The sequence below is a fragment of the Melospiza melodia genome, chromosome Z (assembly GCF_035770615.1).
Source record: "Melospiza melodia melodia isolate bMelMel2 chromosome Z, bMelMel2.pri, whole genome shotgun sequence".
Lineage (NCBI taxonomy): Eukaryota > Metazoa > Chordata > Aves > Passeriformes > Passerellidae > Melospiza > Melospiza melodia.
Genome location: NC_086226.1, coordinates 73,015,816 through 73,039,618, shown reverse-complemented (window position 1 = coordinate 73,039,618; position 23,803 = coordinate 73,015,816). Strand labels below are relative to the sequence as shown.

Here is a 23,803-nt window from a genome sequence, read left to right as displayed (position 1 = left end):
TTTTTTTTGAGAAGTTCATAATTTTATAATCCTTATGCTGCCACTTATTCTTGCATTACTTCTTAATACTGGGTTTGTTCTTTTTCTGTCCAAATACAAGGGTCCTTCCTCACTCACACTGCATTTTGGAGTTTCAAAATTCTTTCTCAGAATTCCTCTTTCTCTTGTTAAAGACCCTAATTCAGAGGATCTGACATTTTTCCCACCAATCTTTGTTACTCACAAGTATTATCAAAGGTATTGTAGGAGCATAATTGTGAGATAAACACAGTTCTGGTGAAAAAAGCACTAGGTATTTTCAGGTGGTCACACGGGGAAATGTCATTAACACTGTGTAATTTGCTTGGAGTAGTTCAGCCTTGGAATGTGTGGCAGTATTTCACCTCATGAAAAATGATTGTTGCTTCAGCTGCAGCCATATCCATCTTCCTGGGAAAACTTCCAGCTTCAAAGGGAAATCTGGTTGTACACGTTTGAACTGTGTTCTTAGCTGCAACATAATCTCTTCTGTCTTCTGGTTGTCCATTGGAAACGGTAATGAAAACAAGGCATGCATTCCCTTCAGCCTTGGTGTAACCCTTCTCTTCTTCAGGAAAGAAAAGTTAAAGAACACAGAGGGTAATTAATTTACTGACATTCTTTCAGATTCTTTGAAGATATGCTCTGAAGGAGGGTCTGCATGCTAACCTGGCGAGTAAAGCAAAAGAGTGGCACCTAACAAGGCAATTTCACAGACTAAATACATTGGTCTCCTAAGTAATGTCTTCACAACAACCAAATCATATTAAGTTCTTAAATCTTCAGTTACCAAAACATGTTGTCATAGGAAAATCTTCAGTGGAGCTAATATTACTGCTTTACACACAAGAGAAAAGAAATACTGGTAATGGGAAAGACATATAACAAATGTTTCCAAACGTTCAGAAAAGCAATCCTGAAAGTAAAAATAATATATAATAAAATGGACTTGCCTCATTTGTTTTCTCTCCATGAGCAAATGAGCTATAATAAACAGTAAAAATAAAGAAGTCCTAGCAATTGATGACCTCTCACCTTTACCCCATCCAAGCTACTTTTAAAGGCATTTTTCATACTCTTGGTTTATTTATTGTTCCTCTGCTGCTTCCAAGTTGACCTTCAGATAGGATCCCACCCAGAGTTTTGAAAGAAGCAAAATAGGGCAGCAGAAGCAAAGCAGTTATTAGTTGGAATGACGGTTACAAAAATATGTGCAAAGTAATTATATCAGGGTTGTTCCTGTCTTGCTGGGATACAAATATTTTTATTGATGTTTGTCTCAGGCCTTTTGGGAAATTATCAGACACATTGATATCCTATGATAAGTTTCCCATGGCTTCTCTATGACTCTTCCTGTTGCTCCAGGGTGCCCTAATTGCACACGTACAAGAAATGTCAGTGACTTCATATAATAAAGCCGGTTCTAGGGAGTACCTTGTCCACCATGTGACAGAGTCTGGCTTTAACAAGATACATAGGGGAGAGCAATTCATTTCTGCTGTTCTTCTTTCTCGGGAAAAAATAATTCCTGTGAGTTTTGTTTGCATTCTATCTAGTCAGCAAGAGTTGATAATGGAGTATGGAAAAGATACAAACCAGAAGAGATTAAATGCAATTTTGTACCATTTAATTTAAAATAACACAGAGATCTGTGCCAGCCAGCTGGAGAAGTAAACCACATGTATGGCATATGTAATATAGCAAATTTTTTTCAGGGTTGTCCATTTTTGCTTCTTCAAGTACCTAAACATCTCCACACACACAGGTGTAGGTATATGTACATACCTACATACATACATAATACACCAATCAGGAATTCAGCTGGAAATTTCTCATCCATTTTTAATATATTGTTGCTACAAATTTATATGAAAAATTACCAAGGTTTATATACATACTAACTTATTAAAAATCCATCTATTTTATTTGTGGTACTTGTAACAGAAAATGTATTCCAACACCTCGATGAGAACTCTGTTAAGATTTGGGGTGGGCTTTTAAATTGGAATAGTAATATTGTTTAGATTGTTCCTAATTTCTAGTGATCTGAAAACACTTTTATTAATTTAAACAAAAAAAGAGCAAGATGTTAGGGTCTTTTTCCTAAATCTTGCACTGAGATTACTTCTCTTACTATTTTCAGACCTTTGAGCTGACATCTGAGACAGCTCATGTGGAAACAACAGTCCTACCTAAAATCATACAATGGAGAAATATATTTTTAATTTTCTGAAGACACATAGGTCAGTGTAGGCGTTTACAACATGGAAAGATACTTTTATTATCTATTTATAAACTTTCTGTTAGATTGGTGAGTCGAAGGGTCACTCTGATTTTAGCACTTCCTAGATTTTTGACTTTGTAACTGCACCATTATTCTTTTGTACTTGTTTATCTGTCACATACAACAATCAGTTTTGTAACCTCAAATAACTTGAAACTAACAGTCTTGGGTGATAGAATCAGTGACGGAGGTGAAATAATTTCTTCTTTGTTTTTTTATGGCATCAAAGCATTCTGCAAATACTGCTAAAAAGAGGGTCTGCATATTAATTGTCAAAAGGTGGGAGTTCTGTGTCACGCTGACAATGTTTGGTGCAATACAAATTGTGTTTAACCCCTAAAGGAAAGTGCAGGTTAAATGTAATTTGCTTTTTAATCCAGGTGCTACTCATTTGAAGAATACCCTTTGTCGTACGCAGCATAAAGGTGAATTAACTGTTGGGCTTCCTGGTGCTGCAGTGTCAAAAGGCCTCACACGCTATCACTTCCCTCCTTTGCACACAGACATTGTGCAATGCAACATGTTCTGATCACACAACCTGATTTTACTTCTCCGAAAGCTTTTTGTAAATATAACTTTGGGCCTCAGGCCTGGGAATTCACCTGGTTGAAGGATGTGATGTTGTAAAAGCCTCTTTGGCAGGTTCGCTTCACGTCTGCCTTACCAGCACACGAAGCACACCAAACACTTCAAACAGGTACTAGAATTTGTTGGCAGTAGATCTCTGTTGCTTAGCAGAACACTTGCTCTTGGCATGACCCTACACAAACGATGCCTGTTGCGCATTTTAAGTTTTCACTAAGTGACAACTGAAGTTTGTTATGCAGAAAAGGGCAGCATGAAAGCGGCCCTGCTGGCTTGCTCTTGGCACTGCCACCAGAGGACACTTGCCATGGGAATGTTTGAACCAGTGGTGTTTTCTTGTAGCAATTATTTATCATTGTTTCTGTAAGAATTTACTTCCAAGGAAAATATGAAGCTTGCAAAAGTTAAATTTGGAAAAGTGATGAAAACAGTCTGGCCGAAAAGTGTAAATTTTTGAATGAGAAGAGTGCCTACGTGGGAGATGGATTTAGGACTCACCATGCTTATCCTTCTCTGCTGCCTGGACTTCGCAATGCTGCCATATGTCCCTTCTCCCCCAGACAAGAGGGGAAAGGGATTGAGAGAAGGGTCTCTGCGCAAGGATGCAGAGCCTGAGCGGAGTCACTGCCCACAGAACGTTGCCCGGTGCTCAGCTGGGCAGACGTTCCCCTCAGCCCGCCATGAAAAGACAGCTCGTGCGGCTCCCTGCGCCGCCCTCAGCGCCCCCTGGGCCGCGGGCGGGGCCGCCCGCGCGGTGACTGACAGCCGCCATCGCCAATCAGAGGCCGCGCCGAAGGCCGAGATTTGCACGCGGTGCGGCGTTGCCGCGGTAACGGCGGCGCGCGGCGGCAGGGCGGGCGGTGCGGCCTGGCCGCGGCCACGTGAGCGCCTTCCCGCCCGCCCCGCCTCCCTCCCTGCGGAGCGGGCACGCCGGGCCCTGGGCGGCGGCAGCACGGACAGCCAGCCCCAGGGCGCGTGAGGGAGTTGTGATCCACGCGGAGGTAATAGGTGTCTAGGAGGACATGGAAAATTAGGTGCCATCCACGGCCTCGGGAGCCTTCGATCTGACTAATAACTCTTCTTTTTCGGGCAGAGCGGTGGAAGATTGGTTGGGTGAGGAGGAACCATACTTTGGCTTCTCTCCTGAAGTTCAGGCTACTCTTCTGCCTGGCCAACCGGCGCAGGGTCCTCTGAACTCACAACTCAGTTTTGCTGGTTTTCACCTGATTTCCCTGTGAAGATGGTACTGACAGCATGCCTGGCCTGAGCCTCAGTCAGCCAGGGTTTAAATTATGCAGTCCTGTGGCCTGTCCTCATCCAAGGAAAACAGTGCTTTCCCCTGAGTACCAGATGGTGAGATTCGTGTAGAGGTCAGGGGCCCAGTTAAAAATAAGCAGAAAGGTCAATCAACAGAGATTTGTGTGACTTTGTACCCTTAGACCAGCTAGCTGGTAATACGTTCACTTGCATTGGTACTTACTGTGAGGATAATGCATTTGTTCTCTGGAATTTGTTTCTGCAGAGGTTTGCCTGGCCTGGAAAAAATGGTGCGTGAACCTTTACCAGGTCAGATGTTCTGACTTTTTGGTTCCCCACTCCTCATTTATGTGTGTGTTTTAAGGGGCAGGACAATACAACTGCGGTAGTCATGCTAACAATATGGACATTGAAAGGCAGGAATGTTATTCTCTGCAAAAGGCGACCTTACCTGACACATAATTGCTGATTGCCCTATATAACAAATTATCTCAGTTCCGTTCCTAGAAAATATGTGGTACATAACAATAATGAAAAGGTTTAATAAAAAAGCCATTTTGTTTTGCTTTGTTTTGTTTTGTTTGGAAAGCACAACAGAAACAGAAAACGTTGCTCTCCGAGTGGTTTATCTTAAAGCTTACTGCAAAATGTGTTCCTAAGGTACTATAACAGAACTGATCTCCCAAGTCACAAACTAATACCATTTCCTTCATTACAAATTAATATATTTTACTAAAATTTACTTTTTCTATCACCTTAACTTTGTAGGACATTGATCTCTAATAGAATGCACTGGTTTATAAACAGGTTAAATTATGGCTACTCAGTAGGGAGCTCGGACATACCTCTTTTTAAGCCACATCTGGGGACATTTCAGGCTTGTATTCCATATGTATTTTTGTTGGCACATGGAATTTAATCCTAAAGAATTATAAGACAGAAAACAGGACAATATGGACCAATGCTTCAAATGCAAACTGAGAAAAAGATGCTCATTAAACATGACAAGTTACATAATCATCATGACCCAGGGGTACCAGGTAAAACTTGATGACCTTTATCCATCATGTTCTCTCACACCAGTTGTAAATCATTGTTGATTGAATCTGGAGGAGAAAAACAGTAATGTAGAAGAATGATGCTTTTAAGGTTTTTTACAAGCAAAGCCTTCAGAATGAGTGCTATAGTGCTGTTAAGGCTCTTGATGGACATGATGAATGTTTTGACAGCCCTCCTACCATGCTGTTTTCTGTAACAGATTTAGTAAGCAGCCCTTTCTTTTTTGTGTTACTACATCATGAGTGTTCTGCAAAGAATTAGGATGTGCTGCATTATTCATGCAACAATGAGTATTTAATAATGTCTTGTTAGGTTTTCCAGCATTTCACAAAATAATTGGAATGTCCAGAGTTTTGCTTTTCTAGACATTTTCCACTTAAGATAATTTCATCTGCTGCTCTAGATTCCCTCAGCTTCTCTTCTGCTCTTGTGGCTCTCTGCTCATTTAGTTTTTGTATTTTAGTAGCTGACCCATCTTGCTGAGTTTAATAATTTCCGTGATAATCAGATTGTCTATCTGAGTATCCTGTTCATAACAAAAGTACCAAAAACCTTAGTTATGGAATCATTTATCAGAAGAAACAGTTTTTCTCCTATTCAGAAAAATCGATCTATTAAGATTGATTTTCACTGTAAAAGAAAAGAATATTTACCACTTCAGATTACTTTAGCCTGTATAATGTAACTGTATTGCTGCAGATTATTGGGAAAAATATCTTTCCATCACTGAATCACTTTACACTTGCAGGGAGAGGCTCTCAGCACATGTGCAGTGTCCTCCTCCTTTTGACTTCCACTGCCTTGTGTCAGTTTGTACAAGCTGACATCCTTGGCTTCTATTCTTTTTGTTTCAGACTCATAACTGAATATGCATTTATCCATCCACCATTTTTTTCTCCCTAAGGATGACCCTGCTATATTGAAATAATTGCATAGTCATCATCCAGATCCCTGGGGAAAAAAACCCCTGATTCTGTGCATGTGAGTTCCAGAAACTGAAATGCTGAACAAAGATAATTGAGCTGGAAAGCAGAGGTTGCTTACCTTGAGCTCTGTAAGCATACTTCAGTGTCTGTTTTCTCTCATACTTGAGTGCTGTGGGCAGGGTTAACATACTCATTATTATCCATTATTTGATGCACATCTATTATCTAGGATTTGCAGGGTAAATATCAAAGATATGTGCTAGTAACTGAAGATGATTCAGAATGTTATATATAAGTATCCCTATTGTCACTCAATAGGGAATATATATGCTGATTTTTGCACAAGAATAAGTGTGGAGGCAGTAATATTATTCCTTTACAATATGAGATGAGTGCATTAAATAATTGTGAGTAAAACACCCTCAGTCGTATTGCATCACTAAGCAAAATACAAAAACCAAGAACATTGTAGAGTCTAAAGGATATCTGAGATGTGAGAGAATCGTGTTACTGAATTTTAAAAGTTTTTTGAATGCTGAAAGTCTAAAAAAATTACCCCTTTTTCACTAAAAATATTTCATTTTTTTCCCGTGTATTTTAACTAGTAGCAGTCCTAACTTCTTCACATAATGTTAGGATCTCATTCAAATCAAAGGAATTATTTCTTACATTTGGCAGAGGACATAATAACATGAAAGAACTACTGGGTCTTTGTTTGGAGCTTGCAGGTGGTTTCATGAGAGAGGAGGATGCATAAAGACATGGATCATGCTCAGCTGTGAAAAGATGAAGCATGTTGACATAGTAAACTTTGGTATTTATTGCCATAAAATAATAGATTGTTCTTTTCACATGACTGAAGGAAGTTATTTGTCTCTAGGACTAACCAAAGGCGATTCCTTCAGCCAGAAACTGTGGAGAGAATGTAGTGCTGAACTGGAAAAATGTGAGGTTTTTAATATGTGGTTAATTTGCTAAAAATATTGTTGGAAACATAAAAATGTTTTTTCCTTTTATCTTGCAGTGAAAAACAGATCCAACAGTAAGATATTACAAATTGTCCAATATTTTTGTCCAGTTTATGTTTGAGTACTTTGTCTTAACAGATTTCTAAAATGATTTATAATTGAGCAATATAAAACATTAACACAAGAAAAAATAAAGCGTGAGATGCTGGTTAAATTTTGTTTGCTTTCCCTTAAAGAATAATGGGAAGCCTCATAGAAAACATTTTATTTGGAAAGAGCCTGAAGCAATGCTTTCTGGCACTCAACAGCGGGTGTCATTTTGCCCTTTCTGACACCTCTTTTTATATGTAAATATAAAGAGAACCCATGAAAGTGGAGAAAAGAGACTTACTTTTATCTTGAGTGTAGAGTTAGGGGTCAGCCTTAGAAAATCCTGTGACTGGACTGATTCAATATGGAGGTGCTAGAAAATCTAAATTTAATTTTCCTATTTTTCAGACTTCTTGTGTTATGCTTGGCAGATCACTTATTTAATATCTCTTATTTAATATCACTTATTTAATATCCTTTTATACTGAGTTTTCTCCTTTGTCTGTTTACAGAATCCAGCCCAAACCGAAAAACCAGGATCTCTGGGTGCCCTTGTACAAGAAGCTTTCGCTTGTGGCTTCTCACTTAAAGCTATTTGTGACATTTCCAGTTTATATAACAGTACAGTTAGGTACTACAAGTAAAATCTTTTCTTTTAGGGTACTTGTGAATTTAATCCAATGTACATAAATTACCCTTATTAAATGACCCACATAACAAAGTGGTGTCACAAACAGAAAGCTTTGGTTCCAAGCACTGCATGGTGGACAGGCAAACAAAGGGAAAACTCAGAGTGAAGTGGGGTTTTACATAAACGAGGGTACACACAACCAAGTGTTTTTGAATCCAAGATAATGGATGAACCAGTTCCATTCTGCAAGCTGAAATTAGTCTATTCTTTTTTTGGCGCTGACAATCTATCTGTAGCTGAGATTCTGCCAGGCTTTTGTGTTTGCCACCAATTTGAACCCATATTTTTTCCTCTTCATTTATGTGTCTGTGTAGCCTTTCATCCTCTCCCTCCAGCAGATCAACCTATGCAGACATTCTTCTAACTCTGTTATGGGATTCCTGATTTTTGTAAGCATTCTACAATTATAGATGACCTCTCCAAAGAGCCTCGTGGATTTAAGCCACTGTCACCTGAAGCAAGTACTCCATATAAATCCTTCTCAGCTTTATCAAGCACTTAAAAACAATAGCAAAGTATTTGGTTCCCACTGCATACTTTGCCTGTTTATGGTCTTCCTGGAAGTTGTCTCTGCTTTTAGATGAAGCCAAGCATGTCCAAGGGGATTTTTTTTTTTTAATTGTCTCTGCTTTTAGATGGAGTCAAATATATCTGAGAGGTTCTTGGGGCACTTTTGACTTGTAAGCTTGAAAGCTCTGTGTTTATTTGGTGCAAGGATTTATCTTTCTGTGGTAGCAGATTAGAACAGTGACACTAAACCAGCCATACAGATTAAACAGAGTTTACAGTCTGATACAGCTACACATGGAAAGGCTGTGATACCAGTCAGCATCCATCAACTGTACAAAAACAGAATCCCCAAATTGTCACAGCTGTTCCAGTATTTTGTCCATTGAATAAGCGTGGTTATGTCCTGGTAGTAGGAAGCTTCATGCAATGTGTTCTTCCATTAGGTAAACTCTGTTTTTGTTATAGCTGGGAGGTCTCCGTGTGGAATTCTAGCTAAGTCAAAAGCAGTAGTGTTGCGGATTCATTGGAAACAGCCAGTTTAATCCCCCAGCTAACACAAGTATGTTTTTTTCAATTCAGTCAAGGAATCCAGGCTTATAAAATGACTTTATAATGGTTTTTGAGGAATTGTTTACATGAGAGAATCAAGAGAGATGAAAAACAGAGAGGGTCGCTCTTCAGAAATGGGCTGCATACAGGAAATAGGAAACGTATGTGTCAACTTTGCTTCCAAGTTCCAACACTGACATGAAACAAGACATAACGAAGGCTGTTTCAGGGAAAAAGTTTCCACTTCTATAGATTGAATCACACAGGGAGGCGAAGAGAAGGCAGCCTAAGTGAAGCATTGTTAATAATGATGTTGCTTCAATAATGCTATGGTTGCTGTTGTTGCAATAATGTTATTGTTGCAATTGATTAGGTGAAGTTCAAAAACTGTGTGCAAGAGTTCCCGTTCCCACTTCAGGACAAGAAAATTATAGAAGTATTGAGCTACTTGTGCTCTCGTCATTCTGTTCTATTTTGATTAGACTGAAGCCCTTATCCTGATTCTAAACTATACATAGTATTTAATTTGCTTTTAATTACATTGAATTTCTCTGATAGTTGTAAGTGACGTCACTGCAGTTCATGAAATTGTTTTTAAGTGTTGTCCTCATTGGAATTGCAGAGGAGAGAAATGTTTTCCCATAGCTATATGAATGATCGACTGTGCCTTCCTGCTTTATTAAAACATACTGCAATGTTTTAAAAAGAAAAACATAAGAAAGTTTTATGTTTTGAATTGTTAAATCCCAGTCCTGATTTACTCCCACATCTTTACCACTGAGCTTGAGAGAAGATTTGAACTGCTCATATGCCTTTTCATTTCACACTGAATTTATAGGAAGTTTCCAAATAATAACAGTGAAGTTGGCAGGAATAAATGTAGACCAAATTGTGTAATCCCCACAAGGAAGCATAATTCTCTTATGAAGTATTTACAATAGCAAGCTTGGAAATCCAACAATAGGTTATATTGTTAATAGATTGTTTATAGCATCTTTTATTGACTGATTCATTCCTAATGGCAACAGATTTAGTCACCTAACATTCTTCATATGGCAGGCAGTTCAGTGTTCACTGTTGCTTTAAGAATCCTCTCAGGTATGAGAAAGTTCCTTTTTGACATAAATCAATAAATAGGACATAAATAGGACCTTGCAAAGTTCAGAAGTTCCCTGAAATGTTACTAAACTTTCTAATGCTCCCTTCCTGTGACCTGCCAATAACCCTTATCTCCCCTGCCTTCATGACCCTTTAATGTTTCCCTGGCTCTCCATTCCCTTCATCCTCCTAAAGAGCTTGGCTATTTCCCAACTTGGATTCATCCAACAGGCCACCCTCCTTGGAAACACTCCCAGTCTTTCAAACAGCCTTGCAGTACAGTAGCCTAAATACTAGTTTGCACATTTAAATTTCACATACTGCTGAACCTGTTATTTTGATATCTGAACTAAAAATTCCAGTACTGTAGTTCATTGTAACCATCAGCGTATATTATGTGCACCTGATACACCTTCAGACATGACAGGATACTACAGCCACACACTTCACCCTGTTTTTCAACTGACTGCAGTTATCTGATACAGTTTTGGATGAGGTGTTAACTTTGAATGCGCCAAGTATAATGGTCCTCAAAAATTTTATTTTTAACAGCCACAACATACTTGCTCACAGATTTGTTCCAGCACACATCACAGACTGGGTCTGACAGTCTTCACATTTTCCAGTTTGCCTACAAATAAATACAAGCTTCACATGAATTATCTGTAAAATAAGAAAGTATCCCAAGTGTCACAGAAATGTCCAGTTTTGTGAGTATTTAAGCAAGCAGTGTCAATGCAGCAATCTAAACATCTTTGTGTGCTGCACAAAAGGATGACTACTCACATGAACCTGGTGACAACTTGTTTTTTCACTGTTGCCTCTGTACTTAAGGTACCCCCTAGAATATTTGTAAGAGACTAGAATGGGCTCAGTTGCTTCTCAGTAACACAGACAAAGTTTAAGTTTGTCATCTCAAAATTAATGACAAAACTATGTCATTGCAGTTGGGTATAGTAAAAGTCAGCCTGGGGGTTTAGAGTGGGACAGAGGAGGGTGAAAAGGCTGTTGAGTGGGAACAGAGTCTTGAATGGTGACATGGCAAAAAAGCAGTAAAAACATCCAGGTTGCAGCAGGGGAAGTGAACCAAGACACCAAGACAGCCAGTGTGGATATGTATGTGTATTATGAATGCCCCACAAGTTTGGAAGGATTGAGATAAAGTCTGGAATATTCAGTAAGGGCAACATGACTTCAGCCACGTATTTCCTCTATCACAGATAAAGTACTGTCCTTGGCAGTTACCTATCTATGTGATGTGCTAGTTTGGTTTTTTATTTTACCATGCAATTAAAACAGTAGCCTCTGCAGTATATGTGTATGGTCTGAATTATATTTTCTAGTCTTTGGAGGAACAGCCCAAAACACTGTAAGAAATGAGCATTTAAGGGATAAAGCACAAATTTATCTGTTTACAGGGATACACTGGACATTGAAAAACTGAAACATATTTAGTAATATCTGGAGACTGAACAAACGCAATGCCCTTTCTCTCTCATCCAGCATGTACTTCAGCCCCCAAAGCCCCTCAGTAAGCCTTATTAAAAACCTGCTCCCTTTCATTAATAAGTCTTGTACTAGGACAATCAAGATTGGTCAGAGAGTTTGTGACACCACAAGTGCTGAATTAAGGGGCTAAATAATCTCCTTCAACCAACAGATTGACTGGGAATACTTTCCTTTCTTACTGTCCCTTTGTAGATTTGACATTGACATCTCTCTAATGAGAGAGTTTTTCTTATGTCTCTGGATACAGGGAAATGATGTTTAAGTATCGATGTTGAAGACTGCCGGAAATACCAGTTCTATCAGAAACTGAAAGTAAAGCATATTGGTTATACACCAAGCCACTTGCATGTCATCAGTTTCAGTTTGTGCAAACCCATCAAATTTCATGTCCTTCATGATTTTACAATCCTCTGGGACCAGAATTTCAGATTTACATTGTTCAGCTGATCACTACAGATAAGAATATATTTGATGTTATTTATCTGCTATTAAAAATATAAAAGATTAGTAAGGTTAATTGTTCCTTGTGATAAAACCAGTGGTTGGTAACCTTAACTAGAGAGAATGTATTTATTAATTTATACTAATTTCATTTGTTTCAGGGTTGTGTAGAACAAAAGACAAAAGGATAACACACAGAAATCTCCTTCTCTACTGAAGCAGCCATAAGGTTCAGTGTTCCAGCTCTGAAGTCCCTAACATATTTTGGCTCGTGAAAATGGATTAAGAAGATGTAGAATCATTCTGAATACCAGACTTTCCCAAACTCTTTATGTGTAGGAGAGAGAGAAGTTTCCTGAAATGTGATACTCTTCAAGGAAACATATGTCAAGAAAAACAATGTGAACAAAACTTGTAGTAGTCTATCAAGCACTGAAGAAGCCATTATTATCTCTAACACCTTGCCTTTAGAGCAAGTTTCATGATCTTATGTGCCAGATCTTCCCAGAATTTTTCCCAACGTAGTACATCTAGGAATCTGGATCCCAGAAGAGGTAACCAGGCACTGCAATAATATCACAACAGTCAAATTCTTCAGACATGTCTCATACACCAAGAAGACCTCCCTTCAAGGTATGCTACATCTGTGGCAGAGAATTTGGGTCACAATCTATTGCTATACATGAACCTAAGTGCCTGGAGAAGTGGCGTATTGAGAACAATCAGCTGCCAAAGCACCTCAGAAGGCCAGAGCCCAAGAAACCTGAGGCCCTTACTGGTTCTGGTTCCTACACACTTGCAGATGAAAATGAAGCAGCTTATTCTAGTGCTCAAGCCCAGCTGGTGCCCTGTAGGAAGTGTGGCCGAACCTTTTTCCCTGACCGTCTCCCTGTGCACGAAAGGTGCTGCAAAGGAGGCGGCAGCGGTGCGAGGCTGCCAAGCGCTGCTGCTGGTAAATCTGGTACAGCACCAAGATCTGGACCTGGCCCAGCAAGTGGCATTCAACCTGAGGCCCATCAAGGAACGAGCAGGGCTGCACCAGCTGTGTCAGACCAGGTAAATTGCTAACCACGTCCTGTACGAAAGGGTGTGCATGCATCTTGATGCTTGGCACGCCAGGGGAGATTGGCTTGCCATCAAATTTAAAATCACTTTTCTTCAGAAGAAGCTTTTAACTGCATGCAAATTTTTCTCTGCTAAATAGAGGATAAAGAAAAGGGAAATACTGGGAAGGGACTAAGGGAAACTACTTATTCCTATTTATTTTTATTTTCATTTTGAATGGGAGTAGTTGGGTTCTCTGTTGAGAGTTTAAGAGTAATATCCCCAAGAGGGACTATTGCTTGATTTAGTTCCCTGGGAGATTCTATTGAGCCGATCAGGCAAGGTTTGGATGTCATATGTTTTAGGAGATGTTAGGTATTTTTCTTTAGTTAACATGAAATGCAATGTTTCATTGTCCTGCAAGCACTTCAAAACATGATTTTCATATTCTACTGTTATTCTTAACCTTGGCATGCAACATCAGTTTACTGAGGACTGCATGTTCAAAGGCAGCAGTTCTGGGTATAACAACAACAAAATAAATAAGACTGCACATTTTTTTTCCACTGAATTTGATTCAGGATCCAAGAATAAAGAAGCTGATTCACATTATCCAAAAGCTACACAGAGTTTTGGAAAATTGGATATTTTTTTTGCATTTGTTTCTGCACAAGCTGTCCTTTGGCCAGGAGTTTTGTAAGATAGTTGTCTAAATTTAGGCCCAGTGTCCAAATTAAATGGCCTTTTTTTTTTGTAATGCGGGCAGGAATCCTGATTGCCTACATTTCTTTCGAAAATGGGATTTAGATCTCTCAGTCACCAAAGGAATGCAATGCTATGCAGAGCATTTCTTAAGATGCTTTAGAAGGCAAAGTGTGTAACATGTCAGTTTACCAGCTGCTGAGTAAAATTAAGATAATAGCATTACCCTAGCTCACATGAGACTAAGAACTTCAGGAGTCCCTTTTTTATTATGCTTTATGAGGCCACTAATTGATATATTTTGGTGAATATATTTATTATGCTCTATGAAGCCACTGATTGATATATTTTGGAAAGTTGATATATATTTAGCAAATTTGCCTTTATCAGCAAATTTTACATTATCCACAAGCAGTTCAAAGTGCTACACAGCTGCATTTATAGTTGTAGGAAAAGTGATGCTGTTTATACTACATTGTGCTCTTTCCCAAAGACCTGTCATTGCTCTAAAGGTGATTGTTCAATGAAAGGCATGGCTGTGAAGCAGAGTGTTTAATCTATCACACATAATTCTGTAGATTATAAAAGAGAGGGCGAGGGCAATTTTCTATAATTATGGTCCCATTAAAAAAAAAAAAAAAAGTTTAGATTGTGGTTTGGCACTGACAGTGATCTGTAAAAAAAGTTACCCTCTTGCACAACATATCTGCTCCCCTTGTGGATTCACTCACATCTGCTGACTTGTTGAACAACAACATTATTGCCACTTTTTACTTCTGTGAGCTCTGCAGAGCCAAAATGAAATCTGTTCAAATCTGTTCTTCCTTCTGTGTGAACAACAGGTTTCCTCATGTACTTTCAAGCAGTTACAGTTCATCAGTTGCAGCAGAACTAATGAGGCTGTAGAGCTTGCAGTTTGTAATTGACTTTGAAGGACTTTATTATTAACAATGACTTTCAGGAAGAGATAATGGATTCTACATCTCTTGAGGTCTATCCTTTAGTACAGAATTATGCATTAAAGGCAGAGATGCGATGGGAAGATTGAAAGAAATATCCTGTGATCCAAGGGGTTCCTCTGGACTTGCAGACAACTTATAAGAAGCTGTCAAAGGAAGCCACTTTCCTGTAGATTTAAATTCTCTGTGAGAGAATCTTCATTTCCAGTTGAACATTTTGAAAGGTGTGGAAAACACACATTGAAGGGTTTGGAAAAGCATTAGGCATATGGAATAACTGCAGATTAATTATGAACAGGATCAAGGTCTGTGTCTCCACTAAAGTCTTCCTCTTTTTCCAGCATATGGTTTTCATTTTGCTCACCTTACCAGCTACTCAGCTGCTTATTAATACTGTTATAAAATAGTGCTTCACTAGTGGTGGAGTGAAACGGCTACTGTTCTGGTCCTGGCTGGAAAGCATTTGGGGCAGTCCCTCTCTCATCTAACAGACTTACTCACTGTGACAGTGAATTATTTAATTACTTGCGTAAAGTCCTGATTCAGCAGAACATCAGAGGAAAGCAATAACTGAAAAAAAACCACCCAGCCCTTATATATTTAGGAGAATTAGTGCTACTGTTAAATAAATTTATTCAGTAAAAGATGCCCTAAATGAAAAATCTGGATTTTCTTTATTTTCAAAATAAAGTTCTGACTGATTTAGTTGTATACCATGTAAAGTGCATTTTAACTTTACAACTGCAAGCACTTCTCCCTGCATGCCTCTGCCTGTATGCCCTGGAGTTCTCTCCCCTTCAGCAAGTGTGGCATCAACTAGGCCAGTATCATTACTGACAAACTCTCTCAGTTCTGCATTAAATGTCTTTAAGGTGGAGACTGAACAGCCTCTGTAAGCTGTCTCTTCCAGTACCTGTCCTCGCTCTCAGAATCAATGAACACATCTGAGTTAATCATGTCTGACTGTGTAGAATAACAGCATTTGGTTAGAGACTCTCAAGGGTCACAGCAGCTCAGAAATTCTGCTTTGGATTCTGCTGTGATACCCCAAACAATGGAACTGGTGTCTGCAGCTACTGAAACTCAGACTTGCACTAAAAGAGAGTCAATGTTCTATTGTAGAACACAGATTCTGTTTTAGTGCAAGTCATAGACAAAAATCTGTGATATGTGTAAGTGAGCACCAATAACTTGCTGTGTGTATATGAGTTATGGGGTTTTTGACATTAGATAACGCTGATCTTAAAAGCCTATTAGATGGTGCTGCCATCTGCTGTTTTCTTCTTATCTGGTTAACTACCTGAAAAGATTTCACTGATGTTCCTTTGCTGAATTGTAATGCATTTTAACACAATGTAAATCTTTAAAATTTGTGTAGCAAGAACTTTGATGTTGTATTTTACTCTAGGCTAAAACCATGTAGTATCTTGGTAAAGGGAAGGCTTCTTCAGGTGCAGTATAATTCTAATGAAGTTGGAAAGTCAATGAGCTTTTTTTGCCTCATTGCAGTGGTTTTGAATACCTTCCTAGAGAATACTGACAAATAAATTTGCAAATACAGAAAGTTAGATGAGAATGAACAGTGAATGGGTGGTTTGAATGAAGCTTACTGAGTATTATCATTGGGAATGTGTCCTTCCTTCCTTTGCTTGTACATGGACGCGCTATTCATTGTACGGACATACTCAATTTAAAAAAAACACATCAGGAGCAAAATGGGATATTTCATGCTTCCAGTGGAGTAATATTTTTAATTGTATGCATAATCTTGCAGAATTACCTTGCTGTTCAAGGCATGTGATCCTAACATGAGTGCTGTTGTAAGCTGTGAAGTGCAGCTTTGGATAGTCATGAGATAGCCACCATACACCTTGTCCATGATCCTTATGCAAAATGTCTTTTACTTAGCTGAGAGGAATGTGTGGAAAGGGTTGCTTTCATGCAATAGACTGCTGCTACTAAGTGCTTGCACCATTCTTTTCCTGAGCCTCTAATCCATGGGCAGTTCAAGTCTATGACAAGAGCTCCATCCCAGAGCAGGATGCCCCCCCTCTTCCCATTAAAATAAATGGATAATTAAACAAATAAGAAGGGAAGAGGTGTGTGCAGACCTGGATGATAAATATTTATGTAGGGAAGTTTGGGATTCAGTCTTATTGTGTGTACTTAAGAAGAAATAAAAAGCTTTGTGCAGTATGGAAGGATTTGACCTCATGTAACACTGTAACAGCAGCCTGGGGCTAACCTTAAGTAATGTCAGGTCTATTGAAAATACATAGTTGCATGGCCCTCTGAACTAAATAACTTCATTCATAGTCACGCAGACATACTTAGCAGTCTTGGAGTAAAAAAGAAAATACTGAGACACCAGAGGAAAGCCTAACTACTCTGTTAGGTATTTGTAGGTATTTTTATAATAACACATATCCTCAGGAACAGACCTTCCCTACAACCCTTTTTGAAAGTTAAAAACAAAGCAGTGAACAGACAGCCTAGCCACTGGCCTGTGAGTAGTTTGGGTTGGAAAATTGTGGTGTTTCCAAAAATAGTTTAGTTTCAAACTGCAGGCCTCCAGATGTTATATTTGGGATAGACACACTGAAAACAAAAAGAAATGAAGGGTAAATATCATCAGCTGTAGAAATTCCAAGTAAAGCTTATCATATCTTGGATTCCACAGTTAAAAAAAGAAAAATCTGTTACTACCAATTGTTAGGCTAATCTCTTTCAGGTTTTAAACATGTGTGCAGAGAACAATTTGTGTATATAATTGTATGTGTGGTGATGGGTCAATCTCAGTATTTTTCGGCAATAAAAATAATTCTATCCTAAGAGTGATCTGATTTCTTTTAATTAATTCTGCTTTCTCCTGTTGTTTCTGTACCATTTTTAATTGTGGAAATTGCAAAAGACAGACATTTCTACTTGAAAAAATTTCTGCATTTGCACTAGGATTTCTTAATCTGTTACCATGGAAGAGTCCCTACAATCTGAATATAAGTAAATTGCTCTTTCCTAGTTTGTAGCCAATAAGTAACTATTTAAATGAATGGCAGAAACCCACCTAATGAGAACTCATGGGGAAAGTGTGTTCCCTATGATTTTACACCTAGCATTTTTTAAGAAACTGTTTCTAAAATAGTATAACCATACCCACAGCAGGAATGCACACTAAAAAGAGTTCTCTGTCCTCGGGAGTTTAGATTGTAGTTTCCTTATCTAAAGCTCTCCAGAGCCTACAAATAAATGTATAGTGTCTTTAGAAGACTTTGTATCTGCACCCAGAGTCTTACTTTAAAATCAGACAAGTTCTAGCTCACAACCTGAAGTAAAGAAGTAACTGAAATTTGATAATGGAAAGTTATAAGATGTTTTTAAAATAGCTGTTGCTGTATTAATCTAAAAATAGGAGAAGAAGGCTGTATTTTTACATATATTAGAAAATTTGCTTATATAAAATACTGTGTTATCAAAGATAGCAAGGAAATTCCATTTGTAAGTCAAGAGGATGAAAATGTTCTTGGAGAGCCCGTCTTTTCAAGACACTGTGAGAACTTTCCAGATGAAGTCCAACTTTTCCCAGAAAAAATACACTTTATAGAGTAGTATTTCTTTCATGTAAGTGAGATTACATGTGTGATACAGGAAGGCAATCTTATGGAGATTGTTCACTAATGACATTTTCAGACTGTAACATAAATACAAGAAGAGCTGCCCAGAATTTCATGAACACATTGATGGGCTGACAGAAAGAGTCATAAATACGGGAACAGGTTATGCTTTGTCTTACACAGCAGCAGAGGAAAAAATGAAACCCCCACCACTCTTGTTTGAGTGAGAAAGGTTTCCTGTATTTGGTCTGGCATGGCTGTCCGTCTAACTTGAGGAGGGCAGGGATAGCTCATCTCTTACTGGTATTCTGCAGTCAGAAGTGTAGGAAGTGCTGGCAGTTGTGAGACCCATCTGTGTGCCTCAGAGTTCTTCTCTGCAGCATGTTTTTATCCTGCTTCCTGAGCACGGCTGGTGCTGACACCACGCCTAGCCCAAGACGCGCCTAAGGACACAGCTGAGTCCATAATCTGCAATACCACAGTAATTATACATTTTTCAGCCTTAGATTATGTATTTGTGAGGTTTGGGGTTGAGGAAACTTTTTCTTCTGTTGTTGAGCTGTTTTCCTCTGAGAACAAAAGCAGATCTTCAGTGTGGAAACAATGACTTGCTTAGAGTCCAGTTCTGCCCTTGCTGCAGTCACTGACAAAGTTCACACTAAGGGCTTTGGGATAAACAAACAGCAGTTTCTTTTTTGCCCCTCATCCTGAAATATCCTGGCTTGATTTTAATCTTTGAAGGCCAAGAATTCCACCAGATAACTAATCTGTGTCAAAAGTGAGGTAAAGAACCACAATCATCTCTTGGGAGAGCTGCCCTTGCTGTCCTGCTTAAGAGAGATACTAAGGCTGGACACAGTGCTTTGAGCTGTGTTCTGGTAGAAGATGGAGTCTTTCAGTTATTGTACTAGACATCAAGAGTTCAGCTGATGAAGCTTCTGTTGCTGCTTTCCATTTTACATCTGATTTGTAAGTAAAAAATGACTTCAACCATTTAAGATGAATGTTGCATTGTAACCTGATGAAGCAGAGGTGTTGTTTCTGCATGTGAAGACTTAGCATTTTCAGGTATGAAAATCAAAGAGAGGAAACTTAACACAGTTAAGTATAGATTAGTCCCACACATCAGTCATCCCAGCATCTGCAGAAGACACCTGCCTGTTCCAGGTGCCCACTTAATGAGGCAATATCTCTTACAAGCCTCAGGACTGATTCCCAACAAAACCAGACTGAAAAAAACAGTTACACAGATTTCACAGATAACACATTCCTTATCTACATGATTGCTTCCATACAAAGTCATTCTGATTCAAAGTGAATATTGAAAACGATATTTATTTTTCTTCATGGTTGTTATTTGCAGGCAAAAGTGATAAGACGGCCACCAACAGTGATTTGCTACATATGTGGCCGTGAGTATGGAACAAAATCTATTAGTATACATGAGCCACAATGCCTGAAAAAATGGCACCAGGAGAATGAAAACCTCCCCAAGCACTTGAGAAGGCCAGAACCCAAAAAACCTGAAGTCAGGACTGTGCAAGGTAAGCTACAGACTAAATTATGAGAGATGAGCAAAAAATTGTGAGGAATTAAAAAAATATTTTAAAGCAATAGGTAAACAGTTTGCAAGTACTTTGTTCTCCAGTGTACTGTCAAGATCTTGTTTTAAGCTTTCCCTCTGCTTCACAGAAGGAAACCTTATAATAAAGTCTTGAAAGTAAAAGTAGTCATTATCTATGGAACATGGCTCCTGGGACATTCCCCTCCATGTGCCAATGTGTCCTGAATCAAAACACAAATAGATTAGCAACCTGCTTCACAGCTACACTACTACTTTTTGACTTCTTCTTTTAACACAGGCACATCTTAAAATGAGCAAAAACATCCAAGAATAACGTGCAGACATGACACAGAATCATTAAAATAAAATGTCCTCAGGCAACATAGGTATAGATACTTCAGCCAGATTCTTCTACAGTCAACAGCCCATATTGATGCCTTTTTATTTACAAGTCTGAGAAGCTTTCATTGTGAGACACTGTAATATAAACACAGTGGAGAAAAAAATATATATGTAGTACAAACCAAACAATTAATTGTTGCCAATTTTACATGTTTGTGCTGTGGGTTCTGTTTCCTAAGGTTCCACTTCTTCAAATCAATGAACACTGATGATCCCCAGCATCCCCACAGATGGGCTGTCATATGTATCTGAGGGTCATATGTTCACTCTAGGATGTAAAGGAATTCCTATACATGCTTTGCCTGGAAGCTCTTCCCAGGACTTCCCACTCCCACATAAAGTTATTTCACCTTTCTTGCTGGATGCTTTCCCTGGCCCTGCCAGCCGGTCTGAGCTACTTTGGGCCAAGTTTGGACCACTTCCTCACAGGCATTTAATTCACACACACTTTTTTTTTTTTTTAATTCCCCACAATTTCCCTCAGCTTCCCAAAATGTCTGGAAAAGTAGACAAAGTCTCCTACAACTCACTTGTGAAAGAGTCATACACCAGATCAGTTTACAGCAGTACAAAGAAATATGTCCTCAGAAGACATGCAGAAGAGAGCAGGATCACTGAGAACACTAACCAGATGTTCAAAATAATAATCAAAGTTGAAGTAATATAAAATCGGAACTTGGTTAACAGATGCCAAGTGGCATACTTGAATCTGCAGTAAAAGATGTGTTCAAAAGACATCTTCATTGTATTTGCCTTTTAAGATGTTAAGCACTTTTTAATTATTACACATTGTGTGGTAAAACAGATGGAGAAAATGAGAATTCCATGTGAAAGAGGGGGATGCAAAAAGGCAAATCAGGTTATTTTGAAATACACTATTCTTATTTTGAAGGAGTGAAAGCAGAGAGACAACCACTCTTTGAGAAAACAATCTAGCAGAAGGCTCCCAGATATGAATCAGAAAGTTGTCTCATTTACTCAGTGAGTCATATCACAGGCGCCTCCAATCTCCTGTGAGGTGTGTGCCCACGGTTCCTCTGGGGATACTGACCTGCTTCCAGCATCTGTCCCTAAATGCCTGCTGATGCAAGCCTGATCTGTTCTGTAGCTTGAGCTAAAACTGTTGTTCCCCCTGCAGCTGCCTCATATTCCTGGCCTTGAGAAAATAAGCTGTGTTGTTCTTTTTCCATAAGACTTACTCTTGGTCATGTGGTAAATGCTATAACTGACCTTCAGACCACATGCATGTACTGCATGTCTCACAGTTTCTTAGCTCAGGGGGGAGGGATTACCCCTGTTGTTGAATGAAATAGACAATGTTCAAAAAAAGCTCAGAAATATTAACTGCTTTCATAAAACTTTTTATAACTTACATAAATCTTTTTCTGAAAACTCAAGTGCCACGGGAAGACAACCACTGCCCTCATTACACAGTGTTTTGTTTGTGGAATGCCTAACACATGCCTGCAAGGAGAAAGTCATCTCTCTTTCTCCCTCTCCTCTTTTTTTTTTTTTTTAATATTCCATAAACTTTCCAAAGTACAGAAAATACACATTCATTTCCTGCAAGCAGAGGGGATATTTGTCTCAGCCAAGAAAAGAAACACGACTTGATTGCTCTTCTAACAAAAAGAACATTAGGAACAGGCATATTAAGAGATCTAAGGCTTATTGTGGTTATGTGAACCACTGGATATGATTCATATTAAAATTGTATGGGCCTTTAATGAAGAGCTCTATCATGTGCCAATGACAGAAACCATGAAATATTTTTAAATGCAAAAATCCTTTTCTTTCAAAAATTGTCCACTGCTAACAGTTCAAAGAAACAAAAAAGATTTTAAAATCTTTTACTATATTGTCATACCAAATAAGAAGGGTGAAGCAAATACGTCTTTAATTTGAGCCATGTAGACTTTGTAGACCTTTTTGTGCATGCACTTCAAATGAAAATCCTTAAGATCTAAATCCAGGTATTAAGCAACCTGCCTGGCCTTTTTGCAAATCAGTTTGAAACAACACTATGTGAAAATCCATTTCGAAAGGAAAGTCCATTTCAAGATGAAAGTAAACAAGATTTTTTTTTTTTACCCAAATTAAATCTTGAAAACACATCTGAGTGTTTGAAGAATGCTTCCGAGTTTTCAGAGCAGTCATTCTTCCCACAGTGGAAAATAACTGAGGGTAGGGCTGGATTAGTGTTTAGATGACAATAGATGCATCACTGCAATGACTTCACAGGAAGTTGTGGCTTTAAAGTACTGTAGTTTTTGTCTGTAAGGTTTTAGGCTTATCTAAGATTTACTCTAATTTTTAAGTATAACTTACATGGACTCTAATAGGAAGAAAACTGGGCCCCTTGTCCAGAGCAGTACAAAGAGCATATTCTCAAGTACGATATGCTCCCACCCATAGCCATGGTCAGATAACACATGCTTGTTAAACAGAGCTTGAAGCAAAGCCAAAAAGTGAATTTGCTGATAATAGTACCTATGCAAAGATGTTAATAATTAGCTGAGAATGCAGATCATAACACGCAGCATGATGTTTTCTCTGTACTCTCATACAATACAAAATTATTCAGTTTGAAGTTAATTTAATTCAACCCTTGGGACAAAAAACAGTCTTTTTAATATACTTTTTACTCTTTTGCTTCTTTCTTTTCTTTTTCATTTGCAAAAGCAATATGGTTTGGTTAAACTGAAAGGCTCAGTCAACAGGTATTTCCTGAAAATATTTTCCATAAAGAGTTGAATGTGGGTCTCCAGAATGAAAGCTGATACTTTCTTTTTCTAATTTTCCAGCCAAAGGTTTCTATGATCTTGATGCTCTAAATGAGGCTGCCTGGACCAGTGCCCAAGCCCAGCTAGTTCCATGTGATATTTGCGGGCGTACTTTTCTTCCAGACAGACTGATCGTCCACCAGAGGTCCTGTAAACCGAAACCTGCAAAGTGAAGTGGATGTAACACACATGCATACAAATGCACGTCTGCTCACACATACACAGACAGACAGACACACATTTTTCCTAAGCTAAATAAAGCGTGTGTGTGTGTGTGTGTGTGTGTGTAAGTGTGTGCACATGAATACACACACATGCACCCATGCCTTTCAGACAAACCATGAGAGAAATAAAATTCATCTGGAGAGACATGGTCACCAAAACTTTATTGTGTAATGATATCATGTGCTTCAAAAGTCTCCAGAGTAAAAATCAGCCGTTGCTACTAAAGCGTAAAGTAAAATAGAGAAAATTACTTCATTGAAAACAAAATTTCGCTTCTCTTTCCAAGACTCTCTGGTTGGTGTAAAGATCTTTAGCCGAACTTGACTAACCAGAGAAATCATGTAGCTCCTTTAAGTTTGTTCATTTTTGTTTGGGTTTTTCAGTTTTTGGGGATTTTTTTGTTTGGAGCACTCCAGTGTTCACATTCACGTGTAACTGCATCTTATGAAGCTCTTGACTGCTACATGTGAAACCTTTTCATGTAAAGGGATCCACTCGTGTGGTAGAAGCAGACACGGGCTGTTTGTA

The 23,803-nt window shown here is 38.6% G+C and overlaps 1 protein-coding gene across 1 annotated transcript; it reads left to right on the top strand.

Moving 5' to 3' along the window:
• The first annotated feature begins 5,166 nt into the window (after positions 1-5,166).
• Positions 5,167-23,223, top strand: ZNF475 (zinc finger protein 475). Its single transcript, XM_063181396.1, is given in 5 exon segments — positions 5,167-5,184; positions 12,363-12,518; positions 12,520-13,041; positions 19,665-19,845; positions 23,072-23,223. Coding segments are annotated over 5 exon segments (1,029 nt in total).
• The last annotated feature ends 580 nt before the right edge of the window (positions 23,224-23,803 follow it).